We start from the raw sequence: 25,358 nt of genomic DNA, 5'->3' as shown, positions 1-25,358 counted from the left end.
TTCAGCTCTGCTGGGTGATCTATTGAGATCATTGGATGAACAGAAGCAATGTTGATTAAGTTGCAAGAGCAGAATTGATTTGAGTTGATTAAGCTGGGTAAATGCGGCAGCCAGACTGGTAACTGGGAGTGGCCGCCAAAACCATATTACACCAGTCCTTAAAAGACCTACATTGGCTCCCAGTAGGTTTTCAAGCACAATTCAAAGTGTTGGTGCTGACATTTAAAGCCCTAAACAGCCTCGGCCCAGTATACCTGAAGGAGTGTCTCCACCCCCATTGTCCAGCCCGGACACTGAGGCCCAGCGCCAAGGGCCTTCTGCCAATTCCCTCACTGCAAGAAGCGAAACCACAGGGAACCAGGCAGAGGGCCTTCTCAGTAGTGACGCCCTCCCATCAGATGTCAAGGAAATAAACAACTATCTGACTTTTAGAAGACATTTGAAGGCAGCCCTGTTTAGGGAAGTTTTTAACATTTGAAGTTTTATTCTGTTTTCTTCTTTATTCTGTTTTATTCTGAAGTTTTATTCCGACCAGAGCGGTTGGGGAAACCCAGCCAGATGGGCGGGGTATAAATAATAAAATTATTATTAATATTATTATTATTATTAGCAATGCCCTTTCGAAGGATATCCTCTGAAGTTCTAGAGCAATTCCTGGCTTGTCCCTCTGATTTAAGTTGTCAAACACTGATTTCACAAATTTCATATCCTCTGTGTAATGCTGGGAGGCTGGGCTAGGGGGAGTCACCCAAAATCAGGGCAGGGCTTAAATAAATGGATAGGGACAGACTTGCAGTAGAATCTGAAAATAAGAGTTTTTAGCAAGTGATGGGAGGAGCCAGGGCAGAAAGTGGATGGAGCTAGGGGCAAGGTTGGGGCCGAATTTGGCAAGGAGGTTTGGGAGGAGCTAGTGTGGAATGTGGGTGGGGCTAAAGTGGAGTCAACAGAGAATGCAGGGAGTGGTGGGAGGAGCTAGTGTGGAATGTGGGCGTGGCTAGGGTGGAGTCAATGGAGGATCCAGCAGATGATGGATGGAGCTAGTACATAATGTGGGTGTGGCTAGGGTGGAGTCAAGAGAGGATCCAGCAAGGGATGGGAGGAGCTACTGTAGAATGTGGGTGGGGCTAGGGACAGAATCTGACAGGTCATGTGTGGAGCCTAGTGGAATCTCAAGTGTACTGGTTTTTCAGACCTGTAATAGGAACGTTGGTATAATTGTTGTTGGGACGATAACACATTGACTGGAGACTTTCTCCTTTCCTGGCTCCCCCATTCCAAATATCTTACCACCCCATAAGTTTTTAACACAGGTTTCTCTTGGTTTGTGATTTTACCAGACACACTTCCAAACCCATTGCAGACACGGAGACCACGGAGCACCCCCTGCTCGGGTCCATGCAGTACTCTGTTGGGTAGCCTCCTTGAAGCCATCACCGCCATGGGTCTCCTGTCTATTTTCTCACCGCGTGGGGGTCGAAAAAGGAAGAGAAAGAAGCCACCAGTCCCGCGGGTGGTCGAGGACACCCTGGGCCGGTCAGTGACCCGTAGTGTGGGTGGCTTTGCCTTGGGCATGGTCCTCGCCACAGCCTATGGGGCAATGGTCATTTTCGTGCAGGGGTACAACATCTGGTACTGCCTTCTGTCGACCATCACCCTGGCCCTTGGGCTTGGCCTTGGCATGGCCTTCTCATGCAAAGTTCGTGTCACCGTCCTCCTCATGCTGCCCCAGATCTTCTCAAGTAAGTGTGGAAAAACCCAAGACAAGTGAAAATAATACAGTCCCCAGACAGAATTGGAGGCAGGGGGCAGGAAGTGGCATTGTGAGACAGACAGAATCCACTATTTTGAAGAACGACCCACGGTGAAAGCTGCTATTCTTTGGGGGCTATTCCTACCCCTAATACTGGTTACTTGAGAGAACAAGGGCTGTAGCTCGCTGGGCATAGCTGTCAACCGTCCCTTATTTGGCGGGAAACTCCCTTATCCCAGCGCCATGTCCCGCTGCTGTCCCTTATTGATGATGTCCCTTAAATTTCCCGGGTTTCAAAGGAAGCAGCTCCTCTCCCTCCCTCCCTCCCTGCCGGCCAGGGAGGAGGGAGGCTCCAACTGTGTTGCTTGGCTGCGTTGCTCACCCAATAAGGAGTCTAAGAACGACTGGGGGGTGGAGCTTGCATGCCTTGTGCCGATCAAATCGGCCGTGTTGCCTGGGGACTCGTCTTTGCTCAGCGCTTCCCAGCGGAGAGGTGACGGTGGTTTTCCTTGCTGCATCCCCTTTGCTGGGTTGCTGCGCTGTGGGAACCACCGCTTGAGGCTTCGTTTGGCTGCTGACTGGGCTTTCTGCCTTTGGCTCGGAGGGGCTCAGAAGTTGAACATACCTGTGCTCGGAAAATCCCTTATTTTGGCTGCTGATCCTTTATTTTCGAGGCTGCTGGTCCCTTATTTTCAAATCTGTAAGTTAACAGCTATGTCGCTGGGAGAGCATCTGCCAGTTTCAATGCCTGGCATCTTCAGGTAGGCCTGAGAGGAGACAGCTGCAAACAGCCACACTCCGCACTGCAACATTTTGTTGAAGCGCCTCACTCAGCGCTGTTGGCAGGGCCTAAGAACTGGCTGGCGACATACAGCTGCAGTTATGGGGCAGGAGGAGAAAGACTTCCCTGAGAGGGACCCCACTCAGCCCCTGACGCTTTTCTATTCCGTCTCCCATCTCTGTCGCCCCCTACAGAAGAAGGCAAGACCATGCTGTTGATCCTGGCATTCGGCTTGGCCATGGAGGGCCCCTTCGCCAACATCATCCGCAACTTCACCCGGTGTGCTGATGCTGTGTCGTGTGGCGCCGAGCTCGCCCTCAACCAGACGGCAGAAATGCTGCAGAGGGCCCGCGAGCCCCTGATCAGTGAGACAACGGGGTTTTGTTGCTGCTCTGCTTGCACCAGCCTTGCACTTATATCCCTGGCTGGAAGTGTATTTTTTGAAAGGCAGGGGTCGGAAGACCTCTGTCCACAGGAGTTGAATGGGGCCCTCTGGGTCTCTCTGTCTGTTACAGTGGTACCTCGGGTTAAGTACTTAATTCGTTCTGGAGGTCTGTTCTTAACCTGAAACTGTTCTTAACCTGAAGCACCACTTTAGCTAATGGGGCCTCCCGCTGATGCCGTGCCACCAGGGCATGATTTCTGTTCTCATCCTGAAGCAAAGTTCTTAACCCGAGGTACTATTTCTGGGTTAGCGGAGTCTGTAACCTGAAGCGTATGTAACCTGAAGCGTATGTAACCCAAGGTACCACTGTACTCTGAATTCTCCCCAGGCCACGCCTCCTCTCCCTAGGCCCTGCCCCCTCACCAGCCCAGGCCACGCCTCCTCTCCCTAGGCCCTGCCCCCTCACTAGCCCAGGCCACGCCTTCTTCCCCCAGACCACGCCCTTCAGCAGCCCAACTTCACACCCCCATCAAATGTTTTTTCCTGACATGCTCCCTTGAAGAGGAAGAATGCCTCTTGCTTGCTTTACTTGCGCTCTGCAAAGGCAATATTTACCTCCATGGCCCCACCCACTTTATGTCTCTGACATCGCCCACTAGCATGCGATTTTGCACAAGTTTCTGGGGAAAAGATCTTGCCATCTGCTCTGAGATCTTGTGATGAAGGGTGGTATATAAATCCAATAAATAAACAAATAACAAAATATAAATGAATTGTAGAATCACAAAATTGTACAGTTGAAAGTGGCATCTGGGCCAACCCCTTTGCAGTGCAGGAATCTTGCCCACAGACATCCCTACATGGGCTCGAACCACCAACCTTCTGGTTAACGGTCAGACACACAATCAAACAAACAACCCTCAGATGCATCTGGTAAAACCCAAAGCCGGACAGAGTGCAGCAGCACCAAACTGGTAATTCAGAGGCACATGAATGCCTCTGATATTGGAGCAGAACATCTCTACTGTGGCTGGTAGCAGTTGCTAGCCTCCGTGATTTTGCTGAATCCACTTTTAAAGCCTTCTAAGTTGGTTGCCATCACTGCCTCCTTTTGGAGCATATTCCTTAGTTTCTGTGCTGTGTGGACATCCATTTATCTGTCCCCAATTTCCAAACATTCAGCTCCCTTGGGTGCCCAACGGTGTTGATGAGGCAGCCTATCTACTTTCTCCACGCCAAACATCCTCATTAACCATTAACCGTCCTAACATGGGCTGATGTAGGCTTGCCATATATCAGGAAAATTCCTGACACATCTTGGTTTTTGGGTGTAAAAATGGCGGGGGGAATTTTGCTGAATTGGCAAAACCTGGATATATATGAGAGCCAGTGTGGTGTAGTGGTTAAGAGTGGTAGTCACGTAATCTGGGGAACCGGGTTCGCGTCTCCGCTCCTCCACATGCAGCTGCTGGGTGACCTTGGGCCAGTCACACTTCTCGGAAGTCTCTCAGCCCCACTCACCCCACAGAGTGTTTGTTGTGGGGGAGGAAGGGAAAGGAGAATGTTAGCCGCTTTGAGACTCCTGAAGGGGAGTGAAAGCCGGGATATCAAATCCAAACTCCTCTTCTTCTTCTAACATGATGGAAAAAGCAGCGGAAACAGCTCAAAAAGCTTAGAATCACTATTTTTGGGTTAGGTTTCCCCCCCAAAAGCGCAGGAATTTTACTTTCTGAAATCTGGCAGCCCCAGCTGATGGGAGTTGGAGTCTAGCAACTTTAGAATGGCACCAACACTGCCTACTCCTTCAGTCCTGGCACTGTTCTTGGTTCTTAATAGACACCGACCATATTTAAGATGGGCTTTCTCTCTCCCCCAACATCTTCTGCCTAGATGCGCTACGAAAAATCAAGGACATAGCTCAGAAGGCAAAAGTGGTTGGGGACCGCGTCCGAAAGCTTTTCCGATCTGTCATGGACTCCGTACGGCACGTGGGTGAGTTTGCAGGGGCGCAGAATGGGTTGGGATGGAGGGGGGATGCGAGAAGCCAAGGAGATGGACTAAACGGGTTTCACCCTATAATAATAATTTATTATTTATACCCTGCCCATCTGGCTGGGTTTACTATGGCGTCACCCGTGGGATCAAATGAGAAGAGAGCTTTTGGCTAACTCCAACCTACCACAAGACAGTTAGTTTACCCACAGAGACTGTCTGTTGTTACCAGAAAAATCCGAGGGCTCCCTTGGACAAAAAGTAAAGACACCAACCAGAGTAAATTGGAGCAAATCAGCAGCCTGTAGGCTTGGCCTTTATTGACTGTTGCAACAGGGTGCTCCCCTCACTTGCAGGTGAGAGGAAAGACACAGAAAAATGGTGTGCAAGACCTTATAAAAACTTTTGAAATTCCCATCCTCTAGGTCAAGCCCACCCCCAGAAACATCATGCATACATTACAGAAAGGAGGGGTTGAGGGAGGAGTTGTGGTGGTAACCTGAGTGTCCTGTCACCTGGCTGGTTCCCTTCTCTCCCCCTGCCCATGAGTCACTTCTAGGAGACAAAGGGGAGTTTGCAGTTTCCTGCCCCCAGAGGGAAGATCTGATCATTGTCCTTTGTTCCAGTCCATGCTGAATCCACTCCCATATGCAAGTTCTTTGTGATCTTGATTGTCTTCTGTCTAGGACCATCAGGGTTGGCATAGAATCATAGAATCATAGAATCATAGAATCATAGAATCATAGAGTTGGAAGAGACCACAAGGGCCATCAAGTCCAACCCCCTGCCAAGCAGGAAACACCATCAGAGCACTCCTGACATATGGTTGTCAAGCCTCTGCTTAAAGACCTCCAAAGAAGGAGACTCCACCACACTCCTTGGCAGCAAATTCCACTGTCGAACAGCTCTCACTGTCAGGAAGTTCTTCCTAATGTTTAGGTGGAATCTTTTTTCTTGTAGTTTGGAACCATTGCTCCGTGTCCGCTTCTCTGGAGCAGCAGAAAACAACCTTTCTCCCTCCTCTATGTGACATCCTTTTATATATTTGAACATGGCTATCATATCACCCCTTAACCTCCTCTTCTCCAGGCTAAACATGCCCAGCTCCCTTAGCCGTTCCTCATAAGGCATCGTTTCCAGGCCTTTGACCATTTTGGTTGCCCTCCTCTGGACACGTTCCAGTTTGTCAGTGTCCTTCTTGAACTGTGGTGCCCAGAACTGGACACAGTACTCCAGGTGAGGTCTGACCAGAGCAGAATACAGTGGCACTATTACTTCCCTTGATCTAGATGCTATACTCCTATTGATGCAGCCCAGAATTGCATTGGCTTTTTTAGCTGCCGCGTCACACTGTTGGCTCATGTCAAGTTTGTGGTCAACCAAGACTCCTAGATCCTTTTCACATGTACTGCTCTCAAGCCAGGTGTCACCCATCTTGTATTTGTGCCTCTCATTTTTTTTGCCCAAGTGCAATACTTTACATTTCTCCCTGTTAAAATTCATCTTGTTTGTTTTGGCCCAGTTCTCTAATCTGTCAAGGTCGTTTTGAAGTGTGATCCTGTCCTCTGGGGTGTTAGCCACCCCTCCCAGTTTGGTGTCATCTGCAAATTTGATCAGGATGCCCTTGAGTCCATCATCCAAGTCGTTGATAAAGATGTTGAATAAGACCAGGCCCAAGACAGAACCCTGTGGCACCCCACTAGTCACTAGCAACTGGGCAGGGCTCCTGTGGATGTGCTGGGATGGTGAAGGGATTATGGCTGCCCTGTATCAAACCTTCCCCATTTTGAAGTCCTTCCTTCATGGAGTAAAATAAAAGTAGAACAGTGTAAATCCGATGTATGGTTGATTTTCTATGAATTTATAACAGAAGCGTAGCGTATGTAGTGTGTGAGTGTGAGTGTGTGAAGTTTGTACAAACTGAATGATGGGGGGGGGGGTTCCTGCTACACTGTCATTATTACAATTATCATCCTCATCATCTTTGAATTACTAATCACCTTCCAAACCAATTTACAGGTAATAAAAACTAAATGTAATAATACTATGTGTTCGTTTGTTTATATATCAGAAGTCGCTTTGAGTTACCTTGGTAAAAAGAAGAAAAACCAACCAATAAATTTAATAATAATAATAATAATAATAATAATAATAATAATAATAATAAATGCATCTATAACTCAAAGCAACCTATGGTATATAAACAAACAAACACATCCATTAAAGCTAGCACAAAGGAAGAGAAAAACCTAAAGCACAATACTCTTTTAAGAAGGCAGGAATAAAACACCCCATCCAGTCAAGGAGGCCACAGATAATTATTATTTATTAATTAGCTGCCCTTGACCCTAAGGTATGAGTTACAACATTAAAACGCAATATTAAAAACAGTTTAAAACAGCCTACAAATTAAAAGCTAAAGGCCTGGTGAAAGAAGATTGGTTTTCCCCAGGGCCTAAAATGGTGTCATGCTGGTCTCTCTGGGGAGAGCTTTCCGCAAGCAGAATTGAAAACAGACAAGCAAAGTGTGGTAAAGACCCATTTATCCAGGTGGAAAAACCTGCCAGGACAAAAATATATTCAGTTGTTTCCAGGAAGTGCAGCTAGTCTGGACAGGGATACTGTTCCACAGAACGGGTACAGGCCCCCTAAAAGCCCTGCTCTGAGATAGTGGATTTCTGAAATCTTTGAGATTTGCAGGGGAGACCCTGCCGAAACCGTGGTGATGCATAAGGGATAAGGCCGTCTCTCAAATAACCTGGTCCTGAGCTGGAGAAGGACATATTATACCTTGAACGTGGCCCAGCGGAAGACTCGCCGCGAGTTCAAATTCTGCCAGCAGGGTGTTATTGACCGGCAGCCACAAGCAGCCTAGCTGCTGCGCTCTGCACGTGCTCCAGACGGTCAAATTCACCCTTTTCTCTTCTGCCCCTTCCTTCCGTGCAGCTCACTGCCTGCGCAACGTGTGGTACTTCCTCCTCAACCTGGGCGAGGTCTGCAACGAGGAGATGGGGACCCCCTACCGGAAGTGCACCCGTCTCTTTGACAACGCCAAGGACACGTGCGAGCGGGCAGTCCCCTTCCTCTACTTCCTCTGCTCCGTCGTCCTGCTCTTCAAGTACCTCTGCGGCCTGGCTAATAGTGAGCGTGAACTTTGACCCCTTGACCCTCCTGCCGCCCCTCCGATGGTTGCACTTGACCTCTGACACTAGTGCAGTGGTCAGTGGGATTCCCTTGTCTCCAGCCCTTCATCCCCAAACCTCTGACCCTTCGCTGGCTTAGTCACTGCTTAGCATGACCCCTGATCTCTCGTCAACCTAGTCACTGCTGTGCTGGGCCCAGGGTTAACCCGAGTAACGGTCCCAAATGCAAGAGTTCCGCAAGGCGTCAGTCGAACAGGGCCAAGGCAGGAAGCCAGGCTAGGTCAGGCACAGGGTCACAGGCAGGTTCTGGCAAACAGCAATGTTACTCCCGCAACCTGGGGGAGCCTTTTATCTCCAGCAGCCTTTTATCTCTGTCGGGGTCATAGCTGTCAACTTACAGATTTGAAAATAAGGGACCAGCAGCCTCGAAAATAAGGGATCAGCAGCCAAAATAAGGGATCAACAATTCCTTTGAGAAAATACATATTTTGTTGCGTGCAAATGGCTTTAGATACCTGTTAGGTCCATAAATTACCATGTAGCATATATTCAACAGAAAAAAACAGCAACAATTTGTTGTTGACAAAGGACAGCATAGAAAGGGCCCCATTACCTTCAGTAGCTTATTTAAGGGACATCATCAATAAGGGACAGCAGTGGGACATGGCGCTGGGATAAGGGACTCTCCCGCCAAATAAGGGACACTTGACAGCTATGGTCGGGGTAACGGCCGGTCCTGACCCCCCGGCGACTCACCTCCCTGTCTCTCCCAAAGGCGTACTCCTCCTCCTGCAAGTACTCAGGTCTCTCCTTCTCTCAGACCTCGGTCTCTGCAGCTCGGGAGACGTCGGTGGGTTACTAGACCCAGAGGCCGCCCCAGCCTCCCCTGACCCAACTGGTAGTGGAACAGCTGTAAGTGATGGCCTAGCTGGAGGCAACGAGGTCATTCCTGCATCTGGAGCCAGGGCAGGCTCAGGCCCCTGACTCGGCCCAGCTGGTGCTTGTTGCAGGGGAACCTGTGCAGACTGGGACTCTTCAGGATCAGGCCCCAGACTAGGTTCAGCTGCCGCCTGAGGCAAAGGATCAGGTGCGGACTGAGACTCCTCTGGTTCCGAGTTCGAGCCCGAGTCCCAGGCCAACACAACTGCTTACTGTGACCTCTGTCCTCTTGCTAGGCTAATCGCTGTTTAGCATGACCTATGGCCGCTTGTTAGCTGAGTCCTTGCCCAGTGTGACTCCTGACCTCTGACCCCTGGTTCACTTAGTTTCCGCTTAGCATAACCCCTGACCTATGACCTCTTTCGACTTTTCACTGCTTAGCATGACTCCCCATTAGTCTAGTCAATGTTTGTGACCTAACCAGCACAAACTATCCTTATTCATGATAGACATGGCATAGCTCCTCTAGCTCCTACAAGCCTGGTCACTATTTAGGATGACCCCTGACCTCTGGTCAGCTTCGTTTCTGCCTACTGTGACCCCCAGCCTTAATCAAAGTCCATGAAACGGCCTCTGAGCCCCTCGTCCACCTGCTTAACGTTACCCTTGACCTCTCATGAGCCATGTCACTGCTTTGTGCAACCTCTGACCCCTTCGTCATCCTAGTGTGAACCTTGACTTCTGGTGTCTGTGGCAAATAGCTAGCATGACTCAGGTGCTTGTTCACAATATCTGCATGGCCCCAGCCTCAAACACCGCCAGAGCTCAGCCCCGGTGTCTGACCAGGCCAGACAGAGGTGGAATCTAGACACATGCTGTGAAAATGCTTAAAAAAAAATTAAAAATTAAAAATATATATTGAATTTGCCAATAGCTCACCATCGCCATCTAGTGTCACATTTGTATAATGCACTTAAAACACACTTAAAATGTTATGTTTGCAGCTGTATAGCTGTATCCAGAGAGATTCGCAGAAATCAGCCATTTAATAATATATTGTTGGGAGCTATTGGGGTGGGGGAGACTGGTGTGTTATGGCTGTGTTATGTGCTGGCAAGATACATGGTTGCTGCAGTTCATTTGCTTTTCAGGCCCTGATTAGCTGACAAAAGAAGGAATAGCAATACAAGCCTACCTTAGAGGGCTGTTGTATGTGGGTGAATGAGATAATTACATGCTTTGACCTCACTGAATTACTATATTAATGCTTAGGAGTATCAATATTGCTGTGACTGAGGCCAGCCAATGAATGTGTGTGCGGCTGAGAGCTAGACCACTGTGCCCTGCCCTCCTAATGGTCTTGTCTTTTTCCTCACAGTCCTCCTGCTCTTCTGCATAATCCCACAGTACATAGCACCGTTCCTGCGCCACAAGGTTGTTGAGCGTGAGTGTGGAGAAAGGTTGGGGGATAAAACACCTGTCCAGTTCAGGTCTGATCCAGCAGGGCTTCCCCAAAGTTTTTAAGTGGACACCTTTACTTATACATAGCATTTGGTACCCCAAAAGGCTTACAGAGCAGCCTACATACAATCAAAGCAAGGCAATCCCTACTCCTAAGCTTGCAATCTTAAAAAAAGACACATAAGGTAAAAGGCACAGGGAGGGCAAAGGAAAACTAAAACCAAAACTCAGACCAGGCATAGGCATAGGCAAACTCGGCCCTCCAGATGTTTTGAGACTATAATTTCCATCATCCCTGCGTGCCATGACACAATTGGATGCATAAAAACTGACTCCTTTTGGAATAAAAATTGCCCAGACCTAGAAATATGATTTAAAGCTTTACTAACCATAACTCCTTCAAGACTGGGTCAAAAACGATCAATAATACACCCAGAAAGGAGTATAAAGCATATGCATATTCATATGCTTTCCAGAGAAAGATTAACAGGCAACTACCTTCAAAGTGGTGATTTGCAATCAAATACCCCTCACATGATCTAAGGTTAAACACTCGTGATAAAGATAGCAGAGAACACCAGCAGTTAATCAACCTGTTAGAGCTCAGGGAGCTTCAGTATGCTTCAGTGGAATATTCCAATGTTAAACCCTTGGCAATATACATACAGGCATTCTCAATTTCACTATGCGATTAAACAATTATACTTAACAGTCTTGTGGCTCTGAGAGTCACCAAAACGCGACCTTTTAACAAAGCGATTCAAGCCTGCGCTAGAGTTGTAGTATAGACGTAGCCACCCTTGTTCTCACACCCTGCCCTCCCCTCTCCCCCAATATGCACCACCAGCGATCGTGGCTGTGCTGAACCGCGTGCGACACGAGTTCGAGTTCAACATCACAGCTGTGCACCACTACGACGTGACCGTCAATGCCAGCAAGAGCCTGTCCCAAGTCGCCTTTGACATCATGGAGGATGTCTCCAAGCGCCTGCAGCCTGCGAAGGAGGCTGTAGGGCTTTTTGGCTATATGTCTACCTTGGTCATTCTGTACCTCTACGTCAAGTGAGTCAAAGCAAGGAGGCCAAGAGGAGCGAGGAGCTTCTATGCCATTCCTAAGGCAGGGCTAAGGAACCAGGCGGTGGTAGACTACAACTCCCATCATCCCTCACCATTGGCTTTAATAGCTGGGGCTGAGGGGAGATGGAGTCCAACAACCTCTGGAGGTTCACCTCTATAAGTTCCATTTGGCTAAACACCACTGTTAAGTTCAATTTGATATGTGATCCCTGATTGGTTGGGAGGACTGTGGCGTTTGCCCTCCTAGGTGTGTGACATCATACTGGGTTCATAAGGAAAGGGTTAACTAATTGTAAAATGACTAACCAATAGGAACCCAAGGGGAGGAGTTAGAGTTGTTAAGAAGTCAGTCTGGTGTTAGAGAAGAGAGGGAGAGGATAAGTCTGTGGGCTGGGCTAGTCTGATGTGAGAGAATCTGTTAAGAGGAGTCAGTCAAACAGTTGAGATAATCAGTCAGAAGGTATTAGGAAGGTATAGGCCGGCAAAGAAACTAAAGTTAAGAAACTGAGAAGAATATTATCTGAGAAACCATAAACTTGTTAATACTTATAAAATAAACTTGTTTATTTGGTTGAATTTTAACAACTGTTTGGACTCAGTGTTTTACCCGAGAGTAACGGGTTGGTAGGGGAAACAGGTGGCGCTGTGGGTTAAACCACATAGCCTAGGACTTGCTGATCAGAAGGTCGGCGGTTCGAATCCCCGCGACGGGGTGAGCTCCCGTTGCTCGGTCCCTGCTCCTGCCAACCTAGCAGTTCAAAAGCACACCAAAAAGTCCAACTAGCTAAATAGGTACCGCTCCGGTGGGAAGGTAAACGGCGTTTCTGTGTGCTGCTCTGGTTCACCAGAAGCGGCTTAGTCATGCTGGCCACATGACCCGGAAGCTTTACGCCGGCTCCCTCGGCCAATAAAGCGAGATGAGCACCGCAACCCCAGAGTCGGCCACGACTGGACCTAATGGTCAGGGGTCCCTTTACCTTTACCTTTAATGGGCTGGTGGCAGCGGGGAAGCGAGCACAGTGGTGGCACAGGGATCAATAGACTGTTAAATGTCCGGGGACCCTGTGTGATCGCCACAAGGACATTTAGACCATGTGCTGCAAACTGCAGGAGAACAGAGTGTTTTTGTGCTCGGGTCCCACTGTGAGAGCACGGTGTTGGGCTAGATGGGCCATTCGCCTGATCCAGCAGCAATCTTCTTATACTTGCTGAGCTATCAGCCTTTCTCATGTGAAAGCAACGCGGAAATGTCTGTTTATTGACTTCAACAGGGCTCTGCTGTACCGGAAGCATTATTTGCACGAGGACAGTTTTGACAACATCTTCATCACCAAGCCATTCCTGGAGATGGATGCAATGCGGAGGAAGAACAAGAAGCCCACCGTCCTGCCATTGTCTGCAAAGGAGTGTACCAAGTACATCCGCCCAAGTAAGGCAGCAGCTCTAGAAAGACCCAGCTTGGATGTTCTGGCCTCCGGAAATTATTCACTAAAATGAGAGGTGTTGGGTGGAAACATGCATATGTATGCTGCAGGGAACCAGGCAGAGGGCCTTCTCAGTAGTGGCGCCTTCCCTGTGGAATGCCCTTCCATCAGATAAATAGGAGAACTACACAACTTTTAGAAGACGTCTGAAGGCCGCCCCGTATCGGGAAGTTTTTAATGTTTGACATTTCATTATGTTTTTATATGTGTTGGAAGCCACCCAGAGTGGCTGGGGCAACTGAACCAGATGGGCAGGGTATTATTATTATTATTATTATTATTATTAGTATTAGTATTAGTATTACTACTGCTATTAATGCATTACACACCAAGGGCATGTCTGCACTGTACAATCATACCTCGGGTTGCGAACATGATCCATGCGGGAGGCATGTTTGCAACCCACAACGTTTGCAACCTGAAGCACTGTGTCTGCGCACGCGCATGACGCTATTCGCCGCTTCTGTGCATGCATGTGATGTCATTTCATGTTTCTGTGTATGCGCGAGCGTCAGAACCCGGAAGTAACCCGTTCCGGTACTTCCGGGTTCAGTGTGGTCTGCAACCTGAAAACGCACAACCTGCAGCGTTCATATCCCAAGGTATGACTGTACATTTAAAGCAGTACCATACCACCTTAAACAGCATAGCTCCACCCCCAATAATCATGGGAAATGTAGTGTGTTAAGGTTGCTACACACAATGTCAATTTCCAAAGTTTAGCTCAGTGAGGGGAATAGGGAAGTCTCCTAATCATTCTCAGTACCCCGGACAGACTACAGCTCCCAGAATTCCTTGGGGGGAAGGATGGTGGTTTAAAGGGGCACCGTGTCAGCATCGCCCTTGAGCCAGTGTCACCAACTGGACTCATGCACTTCAACCCCGACTGGGCTAGGTGAGCTGGGTAGCACTTCCAGAAACCACCAGGTCAAAGTGCTGTGGACTCACAGCTTAGAGTTGTGAGCACCGGATTCACTTCCACAATACAGTCGTCGCACAGCAGAGTATGGCAGAGTCTGGCAGTGTATACACGACTCGGAGAGCAGCTCTGTAGAATATCTTCTTTTATTCTATAACTATAACTATAATACAAAACTATATACAGAGCTAAATAGGTCTAAGCATAAATGAATGCTGCACTGAGTGTCTGCAGCTGCTCTTAGCAGCAACCTTATCTCTACACACGATCTCTAACACTCAGTCTCTCTCTCCGACACACTGACTGACTTGGTGCTGGAGCTGAATAAGTAGAAAGCAGAATACTGCTCCTCCTCTCTGGAGAATCAGCAGACTCGTCAGGAGATTCTTGGATATGGGAGGGGTGAAATCTCCTCACACCGTAGTGCTTTAAATGGTGTGAATGTGGCCCTGAGTCCACCCAGCCACTATTGCTTCTTCCTCTGCAGCCTCGCTCATATTGCCCCGCAAAGAGCAACTCCGCTACACGCTGGCCATCGTCTCCCTCTTTCGCCAACTGACCCTTGCTGTCCTGCTAATCATCGCGGACTTTTCGGTCTTCTGGCTGTTGGACTTGGTGAGGTATCTGCTGCATGGAGAAATCGTTGCAAGAGGTAACAGAACTGGTGGGATGGTGGTCTGTTGTGCAGCCTGCCAAAAGAGTACAAAGGTGGATCTGTTTTTGCACCAATTATGGGTGGAGATTGGGATTCAGACATAATAGCTACTGTTCAGATCAGGGCCTGAGCCGCGTCTCCCCGCAGCCCCCGTGACGATGACCGTCAGTGTCAATGGGACGGGCTACACCGGCGAGATGTACCGCGACATGGTCTCGGCCTTTGAGGTCCTGCAGAGGGGCAACGTCAGCGTGCTGTCCCGGAAATGTCGCCTGCGCCCGGCAGAGCCCGATTACGACGGCTACATCACCATTGGTAACTGGGGGGGACTGGGAAAGGCTTCCTCCCCGGTGGGGGCTGGTGCTGCCTTTGGGGACTGGTAGGGCTAGAGGTCCAACACTAGGTCAAGCCAGAGCCACCCTCTCACTATATAGAAGGGTCTGGTGACTTCTGTTTCAGTGTATCTGAAGAAGTGTGCATGCACATGAAAGCTCATAGCAATAACTAACTTAGTTGGTCTCTAAGGTGTGCAGGTGGCACTGTGGGTTAACCCACAGAGCCTAGGGCTTGCCGATCAGAAGGTCGGTGGTTCGAATCCCCGCGACGGGGTGGGCTCCCATTGCTCGGTCCCTGCTAATGCCAAACCTAGCAGTTCGAAAGCACATCAAAGTGCAAGTAGATAAATAGGTACCACTCTGGCATGAAGGTAAACGGCGTTTCTGTGTGCTGCTCTGGTTCACCAGAAGTGGCTTAGTCATGCTGGCCACATGACCTTGGCCAATAATACAAGATGAGTGCCGCAACCCCAGAGTCGGCCACGACTGGACCTAATGGTGAGGGGTCCCTTTACCTTTAAGGTGCTACGGGAAAGGATTTATTTTTTATTATTTGTTTTGTTTTGTTTTGTTTCGACTACGGCAGACCAACATGGCTACCTACCTGTAACTAGCTTTGTCCCCATCTTCTTCCTGGAAGTGCCATCCCATTGGATGCTTCCAGGGAGCCTATCGGATGGGCAGGACAAGGCACCCCTTTTGCTTTCATTCCTGCCTCTGTCTTTCCAACCAGTGTGCCATGGCACCTGTTGAATGATGGTCAGGGGTGCCGCAGGCAACGCTGGCCTCTGACCCTTTTTCTTCCCTTCCCTCCCTCTTCTGATACTCTCTGCCTCCCCAAGGCTTGCACAGCTGTTAGTTACAGCGGCCCTGGCTACCAGCTCCCCAGGCGAATGTTGCCTCTGGGGCTGGCCAGGGGGTGCTTCCCAGGCCCCTGTGGGGCAGTGTGAGGAGGCACCTTTCTTTGGGGTGGGGAGGCAGCTCAGAGACCAGGGGCAGTGGCTGTGGCTGCCCAAAGGACTCCCAAAGAGAGGGGAGAGGAGAGGAGGCTGAGGGAACACTGCACAAGGGAGGGTATTTGAAAAAGGGTAAGGGTGGCGCTGTGAGTTAAACCACAGAGCCTAGGACTTGCCGATCGGAAGGTCGGCGGTTCAAATCCCCGTGACGGGGTGAGCTCCCGTTGCTCGGTCCCTGCTCCTGCCAACCTAGCAGTTCAAAAGCACACCAAAAAATCCAACTAGCTAAATAGGTACCGCTCCGGCGGGAAGGTAAACGGCGTTTCCGTGCTCTGCTCTGGTTCGCCAGAAGCGGCTTAGTCATGCTGGCCACATGACCCGAAAGCTGTACACTGGCTCCCTTGGCCAATAAAGCGAGATGAGCGCCACAACCCCCGAGTCGTCCGCAACTGGACCTAATGGTCAGGGGTTTACCTTTACCTTTAAGAGTCTGCCAGCTCTGCAGGCAAGGGGCGCCACAACGGGGCTTTCCACAGGGGTGCCACAGAAAGAATGTAGCTGGTCAAGGGAGCCGTGGACCCCAGAAAGTTGAGAACCTCTGCTGTCGTGTGATTGCTGATGGGCACTGAGAGGGCACGGGGAGGCCAGCAGTAGGTGGCACCAGAGACAGTGACAGGCAGAGCCACACCATGACTGGTTGTGGGAGGGGAAGCCTTAAGGTTGTGGGCTGGAGCAACCTTCACCACCTGGCGCCCTCAAGATGTTTTGAACTACATCTCCCATTGGCCCCAGGCAGCCGGGCCATTGTGGACTACAACTTCCATCAGTCAACAGCCACACTGCCCAGGGCTGATGGGGAGTTGTAGTCCAAAACACCTGGAGGGTGCCAGCCAGGTTGGTGAAAGGCGGACTTGAAAGGTCCCGATGGGATTTTGCGGCCACAAGTCCAGCTGCAAGGTAGACTTGGTCGCCAGCGTCAGGGAAGAAACTAGATGAGGGATACAGATGTCTAAGCTGCATCGCTCAGAAGAAAGTGTGCCAGGAACTTCATAACAGTGAAGTTGGTGAAGGCTTGACGTCATCCCCCAAAAAGTTTTTGATTTGAGTTCCTACTGAAATGAGCCTGCATTTTAATGTTGCATTTTAATCTTGTTTTTAAAGTTGTATTTCAATCAATTGCTTTTATAGCGGTGTTAGCTGCCCTGAGCCCAGTCTTGGCTGGGGAGGGCAGGGTATAAATAAAATTTAATAATAAGTGGCAAAGTGGAGGAGAGGGAGATTCCCTGCACTGCTGTGGTCCATGGAATTGCCCATTAAAAGCACAAAGCTCTGCACCAGCCTCTTGTGGCTCTTTCTGGAATTGCACAGTGCAGGAAAAGTTCCGCAAGGGTACCACAGTGCAACGGGGTGTTAGGGGAGAGGATAATACCTCTGGCGGGGGACTCCTTCTGGGCTAGTTTGTCCACCTTGGATCCCCACCCTGCACCCAGCTTTCACCTGTGGCTCCTAGAAGCTGTCAGCATGAGAGGGCGGCCACACCCCAGGGAACAGTTTCGACTGACAGGCTGAACCAAGTGGAGGGAGCCAATGGGTCACAAACCCTGGGTGAGTTAGGGAATGCCCCTGCGTGTGAAGACAGGCTCTGAAGGATTGAGTGAACAAAACCAGGAGTGGGCCCAGCGGTCAAGAAGGTGATTTCTGCACCTGCTGTAGAGGGGCAGGTGAGGGGCAGGTGGGGCTCATCCACCTGGGAAGGGAGCCCACCTAGGAGAAGGAAAACTCTGATTGTCATGGTCCGGTTCACGGGCGAGCAATTGTCCCAGCTGGGGACATCGGGACTGGGGGCAAGATGGCGGGGCGGGAGCAGGAACAGGAGTCCGGAAGCCAAGAGTCCGAGGGTCAGAGAGCCAGGAGTCAAGAAGCCAAAGGTCCGAAGATCAAGAAGCAAGGAGTCACGAAGTCAGGGGTCCGAGGATCAAGAAGCAAGGAGTCAAGGAACCAAACGCAGCAAGGCAGTGAACATGTTGCTGTGGCAAAGAGCCGAAGGGAAATGCAGCGGTGCCCCGCAAAACGAATGCCTCGCTAGACGAAAAACGCGCAAGACGAAAGGGTTTTTCGTTTCTTGAGTTGCTTCGCAAGACGAATTTCCCTATGGGCTTGCTTCGCAAGATGAAAACGTCTTGCAGGTTGGCTTCCTTTTTCTTAAAGCTGTTAATACCCGGGGAATCCGCGCTCCACAAGACGAAAAAATCGCAAGACGAAGCAACTCACGGAACGAATTAATTTCGTCTTGCGAGGCACCACTGTGCTGACCTTATATCCCTTCCCGGCTCTTGCCACCTGGTGCTGTGAGTTACCAATCGGCCTCACCTGTGCGGCCGCGCCTTGCCTCTTCAGAACAAACTTAGGAAGGCCCCGGCCCTGCAAAGCCCTACAGGTCACAGGGCCTGGCTTCTGCACGCACTCCTGACACTGATCCCAAACCTTTGCTGCCTTGTGGGATATTTTTTTTGGGGGGGGGAGAAGGCTCAGGAGCAAACCCTGCACAAATCTGGAGTGGAGTCCCTGAGATGGTTGGATGGCGCCTTGTAAGCCTCCTTCCGGCAAGGGGGCTTAACAAACTACGGTTCCCAGGATTCTCAGTGTGATAGAAGAGTGTGGGGCAGTGGTTAGAGTGTCGGGCTAGGACCGGGGAGGGGGGGAGAGACCAGGGTTCAAATCCCTTCTTGGCCATGAAGTTCACTGGGGGACCTTGGGGCAGTCGCTGCCTCTCAGCCTAACCCGCCTCGCAGGGTTGTTGTGGGGATTAACTGACGAGAACCATGCACGCCACATCAAGTTCCTGGGGGTGGGGGGAGGATGGATCTAAATGCGCCAAGTAGGCAGATAATTAAGTGGTGTTGCTTCTTCAAACCTCCTAACCCCCCGTCTCCCAGGTCTCATGTACGGCGTCTGTTTCTTCATCGCCATCTTCGGCACCTACATACAGCGTCTGCGGCGGGTCGTGTGTGCTTGGTACTATCCCTCCCGTGAACAGGTGAGTGACTCTACACACACACACACACACACACACACACACACCCCTTGGATCGGGGAGGAATTTAGCTTCAGGTAGGCTAATAAGCGGGTGGTCTAAACCAGTGTTTCCCAACCTTGGGTCTCCAGCTGTTTTTGGACTACAACTCCCATCATCCCTTGCTAGCAAGACCAATGGTCAGGGATGATGGGAATCGTAGTCCAACAGCAGCTGGAGACCCAAGGTTGGGAAACACTGGTCTAAACCACTGAGCCCAGGGCTTGCCGATCAGAAGGTTGGCGGTTCGAATCCCTGCGACGGGGTGAGCGCCGGTTCCTCGGTCCCTGCTCCTGCCCACCTAGCAGTTCGAAAGCACGTCAAAGTGCAAGTAGATAAATAGGTACTGCTCCGGTGGGAAGGTAAACGGCATTTCGGTGCGCTGCTCTGGTTCACCAGAAGCGGCTTAGTCATGCTGGCCACGTGACCCAGAAGCTGTACGCCAGCTCCCTCGGTCAGTAAAGTGAGATGAGTGCCGCAATCCCAGAGTCGTCCGCGACTAGACTTAATGGTTAGGGATCCTTTACCTTACCTTTACAGTGGTACCTCAGGTTAAGTACTTAATTCGTTCCGGAGGTCCGTTCTTAACCTGAAACTGAAACCCCATTTTAGCTAATGGGGCCTCCCGCTGCCGCCGCGCCGCTACTAGCAATTTATGTTCTCATCCTGAAGCAAAGTTCTTAACCCAAGGTACTATTTCTGGGTTAGCGGAGTCTGTAACCTGAAGCGTATGTAACCTGAAGCGTATGTAACCCAAGGTACCACCGTAGTTGAAATTCCTGCATTGGAGGGGTTACACTAGATCAGTGGTGTCCAAACTTTTTTCAAAGTGGGCCAGATTTGATGAAGTGAAGGGCCATGGGGCCGACCAAAGTTGTTGAGGGTTTTTAGGATTTTACCCCAGGAAATAAAAGCCACAAGGGCCAGATTAAGCCGACCGGTGGGCCGGATTAGGCCCCCAAAATGGACTTTGAACATGCCTGCACTAGATGATGCTTGGGGGGGGGGGTCGCTTGCAACGCTATGATTCTAACCACAACACCCCCCTGAGCCACCTGACCACCTCAAATCCGGTTTTTTCTGCATGCAGCCTTCACCCCAACTAATTCCCTGGGCACCTGCTCTCCCGCTCAACCCAGTGATATTATTTCCCCGCAACGATCCTTTAGGAGCGCACCTGTTATCTCTACAACACCATCTTGACACGAAGGACGGGACTGGCCCAAGCCGTGTTAAAGGCCGTGAGGAATCGCTCCGCAGACGGGGGCCACACCAACATTTTGTTGGTCCTCGCAGCTAAGTAAGCCCCCAAACCTTTTCCTGACAGTGGAAGGAAAGAGTTGTAGTCTATCATGGTCGTGCCGGCAGGGGCTGATGGGAGCTGCAGTCAAAAACACTGGACAAACAATTCTGTCGTCGTCATCAGAAATACTCTCCATCCGATATCCTTTTCCTTCTGGCCAGGGCACAGGAAATAAAACCTATCCATCCATCATCCTACACTTGAGAATTATATTTTCAGGACACACTCTAGTTGTGATTCTGATTTGTTTCACACTGATTTTAATGCTTTATTTTATACTGCTGTAACCTGCTCAGGGACCTTCTGGTAAAGGACAGGTGGTACTAATTGGGTTGAGGAAGCTGTGGCCAGTAGCAGCTGGGATGTTTGAATAAGGGTGGTATATATATCAAAACAACGACGTTTCACCTGCACACAGATAAAAGCAGAGACTGGTGGTGCTTTTGCAGAATCTTGACCTACAGTGCATTGTGTTTGTGTGTGTGTGTGATAGAGGCATCCCTCATGGGTCTCCTCCGCAGGTCTCGGCTGTGCTCGTGGCTGGTCAAGAAACTGGGGGTCCACGAGTCCTACTGCATGGGCTGTGGGAAGATCCGCAAGGACACGGACAGCGAGGACTTTGTCACCTGCAGTACGCAGGGATGCCGAGGTTGGAAGCCAGGGCGGGGCGAGGGAGGCTGTGGGGCAAAGGCGAGGCCCAGAAAGGCTGTAAAAGGAGGGCGGGGTAAATCCTATTGTGCAGGATGCAGCTACTGGCGGCTGCCGCAGGCGGGGGCAGATTCAGGCCCAGAGGGCTGATGCAGGCCTCCAAGCCATAGCCGTCAACCTTCCCTTTTTTTGCGGGAAATTCCCTTATTCCAGTGCCGTTTCCTGCTGCTTCCCGCTGCTATCTCAGATTGTTAGATATCCCGTAGACTTTGTGATCTCTTATTTTCAAATCTGAAAGTTGACAGCTATGCTCCAAGCCTTTTTATCTGGAGCGCTCCCAGGCCACAGCCTTCACCAAGCCCATTCCTGACCCTCCTTGCATGTTCTTGCCTGGCCAGACTGTGTCCTTGAACTCTGATCCTGTTTCTCACTTGCTTGGACGGAGACTAGAGAGCCGGGCGGGGTGCGTGGCAGTGAGGGTAGGAACTAGCTTGTTGTAACCGGTGAAATTTATACCCTTTGCTCTGTCCACTTTTAGTTAAGTATTTTTATTTATTTACTTGATTTTGGCTGTGGCAGGGGGGGGGGTGTAGCGTGGCAGCGGGCTACGCCCATGTCTTGAGCTGAAAAAGTTTCCGTATGTAACCCTTGGGATTCTCCCCCAGAAAATCTGTACGGCAGTGGTGGGAAAACACAATCCAGGAGGCCAAATGCGGCCCTCCAAGCCGGTCTGCCTGACCCTCAGGACTCTCCCTAGACCACACCCGCATCCTTGGACACACCCCTTCTCTCCAGGCCACACCCCTCACTTGCCTTGCCTTGCCTTCACACCCTCCTTCAGCTCTCTATATTGGACAAACGGGCCAAACCTTACGCCAAAGAATAAACGGACATAAATCTGACATCAGGAATCACAAGACAGAGAAACCAGTAGGAGAACACTTCAATCTCCCAGCACATTCTATACAAGATCTCAAAGTAGCTGTTCTATTACAAAGGAATTTCAGAAACAGATTGGAAAGAGAAGCTGCTGAATTGCAACTTATTACCAAACTTAAAACCATGGAGAGACCTGGTCTGAACAAAGACATTGGATTCTTATCTCATTATACATGATTTTGCCTGGGTAAGAGTACAGAGAGGGATGTGTGGAAATTGAACCACCTTATATTGCTCCTCCCACTCTGCCATTGCTCCTCCTACCTTTGTCTCTGGCCCCGCCCACTCAGAGGGTTGATAAAGGTATCCCAGCCTGGCTCCTTTTACGCCACATAGAATCATAGAATTGGAAGGGACCCTGAGGATCATCTAGTCCAACCCCCTGCAATGCAGGAATACGCAGATGTCCCATACAGGGATCGAACCTGCAACCTTGGCATTATCAGCACCACTGTCAGGGGTGACTCTCCCCATTCCTTCTCCGCAGGTATCTACTGTCCGGACTGCTACAAACTCCTGGACAACATGTGCTCCATCTGCATGGCGCCCTTAACCTACCAGGGAGACATGGACGAGGAGGTGTGAGTGAGAAACTTGTGTTTCCATTGCCCTCACTTTGGGGGCGCCCTAGTAAATAATGCCAGCCTCTCTAGAAGCTAATTCTACAGCGCCTCTCCTGCAGCGCCCATGCATGCAGGCAGAGAAGAGTGATGAAATGATTTAGAGCTTAGTTCGTTGGTGCTGAAACCAGGGCAAAGGAACTGTGGCGTAGTGGTTAGAGCACTGGGGTAGGGTCTGGCAGTGGAGTAGTGTGGGGGGGGGCAGTGGGGCTGTTGCCCTGGGTGCAAAATTGGGGGCGGCAAAATTTCAAAAGAAAAAAAAACCATATTGATTTTTTTTATAAAATCAAGCAGTGTAAAATTTTCATGAAACTAATAATAACAATAAAATAAACAGTCTCTGACCTCTCCCCAGCTTCCTTCTCCCCACAGGGAAGACCCTTCTCTGCTGCTGCCATCTGGCCCTGACAGGAAGCACGGGTTACGGGGCGCAATACTTGCCTTGCCCCAGGTACTGGCAACCATCGCTACGCTACTGGGACCTGGGAGACCAGGGTTCAAATCCCCACTCTGCCAGGATGTTTCCTGGGTGACCCGGGCCTGTCACAGCCTCTCAGCCTAACCTACCTCATAGAATTGTAGAATCGCAGAGTTGGGTCCATGAGGGTCACCTAATCCAACCCCTGGCAATCCAGGAATCTTTCGCCCAACGTGGGGCTCAAACCCACAATTCTGAGGTTGTGAGTCTCATGCTCTACCGACTGAGCTACTGAGGAGTGTATGCCGCCTTGAGCTCCCTCTCATTTTTAGATATGGATGTAAAAATAAGTGATAAATAAAAAAAAATAAAAAAATACCTGCCCATCATAGAAAGTCACCTCACATCAAGTGAGGTCCCTCTTGGCCAGTATTGGCTCTTGAGACTTTGAGGCAGGGTGTCTTCCCCAGAGATGCCAGGGGGTCAAACCTGAAACCCCCCCCCTGCATGCAGCGCAGGTGCTCCACTCACTGAGCCACAGAGCCCTTCGCTTTCATCCAGGGATTCCAGTGACGAAGAGGCCATGGCTCTGTGGACCAAGGCAGTGCAGGCGCTCAGCGGGTCGCCGGACAAGGAACGCCAGAAGCAGCGGCGACTGCTGAGGGCGCGGATCGAGCGGGCCGTGAAAGGGCGCGGGGGCTGCCGCCGCTTACCCCCCGAACTGGCCAAGAAGATCCTGGAGCAGCTAAAGGAGCAGGAAGGGAGCAGCAGTAGCAGCGAAGAAGATGCCGAGGATGACACATCTAGCAGCTCTGAGGAAGACGGCTCCTCAGGGTCAACATCCAGGTGAGGACAGGGCATCGCGGGAAGGTACCTTACCACATTGTTTGCTCAATACTGTCTGCACCATGGGTAGGCAAACTAAGGTCCGGGGGCCAGATCCGGCCCAATTGCCTTCTAAATCTGGCCCACGGATGGTCCGGGAACCAGCGTGATTTTACATGAGTAGAATGTGTGCTTTTATTTAAAATGCACCTCTGGGTTATTGGTGGGGCCTGCCTGGTGCTTTTACATGAGTAGAATGTGCCCTTTTATTTAAAATGCATCTCTGGGTGATTTGTAGAGCATAGAAATTCGTTCATATTTTTTTTCAAAATATAGTCTGGCCCCCTACAAGGTCTGAGGGACAGTGGACCGGCCCCCTGCTGAAAAAGTTTGTTGACCCCTGGACTAGATCATGGGTAGGCAAACTAAGGTCCAGGGGCTGGATCCGGCCCAATTGCCTTCTAAATCCTGCCCACAGATGGACTGGGAATCAGCGTGTTTTTACATGAGTAGAATGTGTGTTTTTATTTAAAATGCATCTCTGGGTTATTTGTGGGGCATAGGAATTCGTTCATTTTTCCCCCTCTTCAAAATAAAGTCTGCCCCCCCCCCCCAAGGTCTGAGGGACAGTGGACCGGCCCCCTGCTGAAAAAAGTTTGCTGACTCCTGGTCTACACTGACTGGCAGCAGTTCTCTTGCAGCCCACTGGGGGGCTGGCACCTGGGAGCTCGCATGAGCTGGAGCTCTGGGGCCCTGTCTCTAGAAATAAAACGAAGAACCCAGTCCTCAGGGTTCGGGGCTGATCAAAACAGTAACACAGGAAGCTGCCTTCTGCAGAGCCAAACGACCGTTGCTTCATCTAGCTCGGAAGGCCCTGCACTGGCAAGCAGTGGCTTTTCAGGGGTTCAGATAAGGAGTCTATCCTAGCCTGGCTCGGAGGTGCCAGGAATGAACTTGGGACCTTCTGTACCCAAAACAGAGCCACCATTGTTCATCCCAAACACTGTTTTGTGCCCTTAGCAGCTGTGGGACACACACAGAGTCAACCGGCAGCACTGTGACCCAGCCATGGTGGCATGCCGAGGCTGCAACTGCACCTGTTGAATTCTTGCCTGCCGGACAGCTCGTAACAGCAGAGAATACCCCAGGGATGGAGAACTTCGGCCCTTCCAGGTGTTGTTGGATGTCATGGGGGAAGTTGTGTGCATATTTGTAGCAGCCTCTAACATCTGCACAACTGGAATGCTCCGCCCAATGTGCCTCTGGCTCTGCCCCCCACATGCCCCCCCCAAGGTGGTGTGAGAGGCAAACCTTGACCCAAAGAGTTAAAAAAACCCTCATCTTCTCCCTTGTCTTTTGTCTATTTCTTAAAATTATTCTGCCAAGATTGTCTCATTTTTAAGATGTCCCTTTGTGAGCAGCTTCGAGCACCTCAGGCAAGCGGGAAAAGTGAGGCTATGAAACCACTTAAAATTAAATGAGATCTCCTATATCACCCATCCCTTTCTCCCCGCCTTCCAGCAGCCTCGATTTCGGCTACCAGAAGGAAGTGGAGACCAGCAGCGGCGAGGAGCTGGAGGAGGTGAAAAGCGAGAAGAGGTCTGCCACCAAAAAGTAGGGAGCGAGACAGAGAATGAGGCTCTGCCACCTCCCTTAAAGAGAGGCAGTATGTATGGCAATAAATTAGGTATCAGTGCCTTCTATTTTCAATATACA

At 50.3% G+C, this 25,358-nt stretch overlaps 1 protein-coding gene across 5 annotated transcripts; it reads left to right on the top strand.

Moving 5' to 3' along the window:
* Positions 1-17: 17 nt before the first annotated feature.
* On the top strand, positions 18-25,358 carry DCST2 (DC-STAMP domain containing 2). 5 transcript variants are annotated; one of them, XM_081840942.1, is made up of 15 exons: positions 18-182; positions 2,726-2,896; positions 4,807-4,908; positions 7,855-8,049; positions 10,309-10,374; positions 11,239-11,452; positions 12,739-12,896; positions 14,358-14,522; positions 14,673-14,840; positions 18,753-18,853; positions 20,059-20,189; positions 20,714-20,841; positions 22,267-22,360; positions 23,379-23,663; positions 25,164-25,358. In XM_081840942.1, the coding sequence occupies exons 2-15, from the start codon at positions 2,740-2,742 to the stop codon at positions 25,258-25,260; spliced, it is 2,061 nt and encodes a 686-aa protein (XP_081697068.1). In that variant the 5' UTR covers positions 18-182; positions 2,726-2,739; the 3' UTR covers positions 25,261-25,358. The 5 variants fall into 5 exon arrangements, with proteins under 5 accessions (XP_081697068.1, XP_081697069.1, XP_081697066.1 ...); XM_081840940.1 differs by lacking the exon at positions 18-182 and adding an exon at positions 1,090-1,739 and having other exon boundaries at positions 25,167-25,358; XM_081840939.1 differs by lacking the exon at positions 18-182 and adding an exon at positions 1,093-1,739.

Source organism: Podarcis erhardii (genome assembly GCF_964252035.2).
Source record: "Podarcis erhardii genome assembly, chromosome: 15".
Taxonomy (NCBI): Eukaryota; Metazoa; Chordata; class Lepidosauria; order Squamata; family Lacertidae; genus Podarcis; species Podarcis erhardii.
This window is presented reverse-complemented; position numbering and strand designations above follow the sequence as displayed.

What these genes read in the sequence shown, in the direction of transcription:
- DCST2 (XM_081840939.1), top strand. Translation starts at nt 1,439, where the DNA reads ATGGGTCTCCTGTCTATTTTCTCACCGCGTGGGGGTCGAAAAAGGAAG. An exon ending in GCTGCCCCAGATCTTCTCAA is followed by an intron (nt 1,740 to 2,725) that starts GTAAGTGTGGAA and finishes CGCCCCCTACAG; the next exon opens with AAGAAGGCAAGACCATGCTG. An exon ending in TGGAGAAATCGTTGCAAGAG is followed by an intron (nt 14,523 to 14,672) that starts GTAACAGAACTG and finishes GTCTCCCCGCAG; the next exon opens with CCCCCGTGACGATGACCGTC.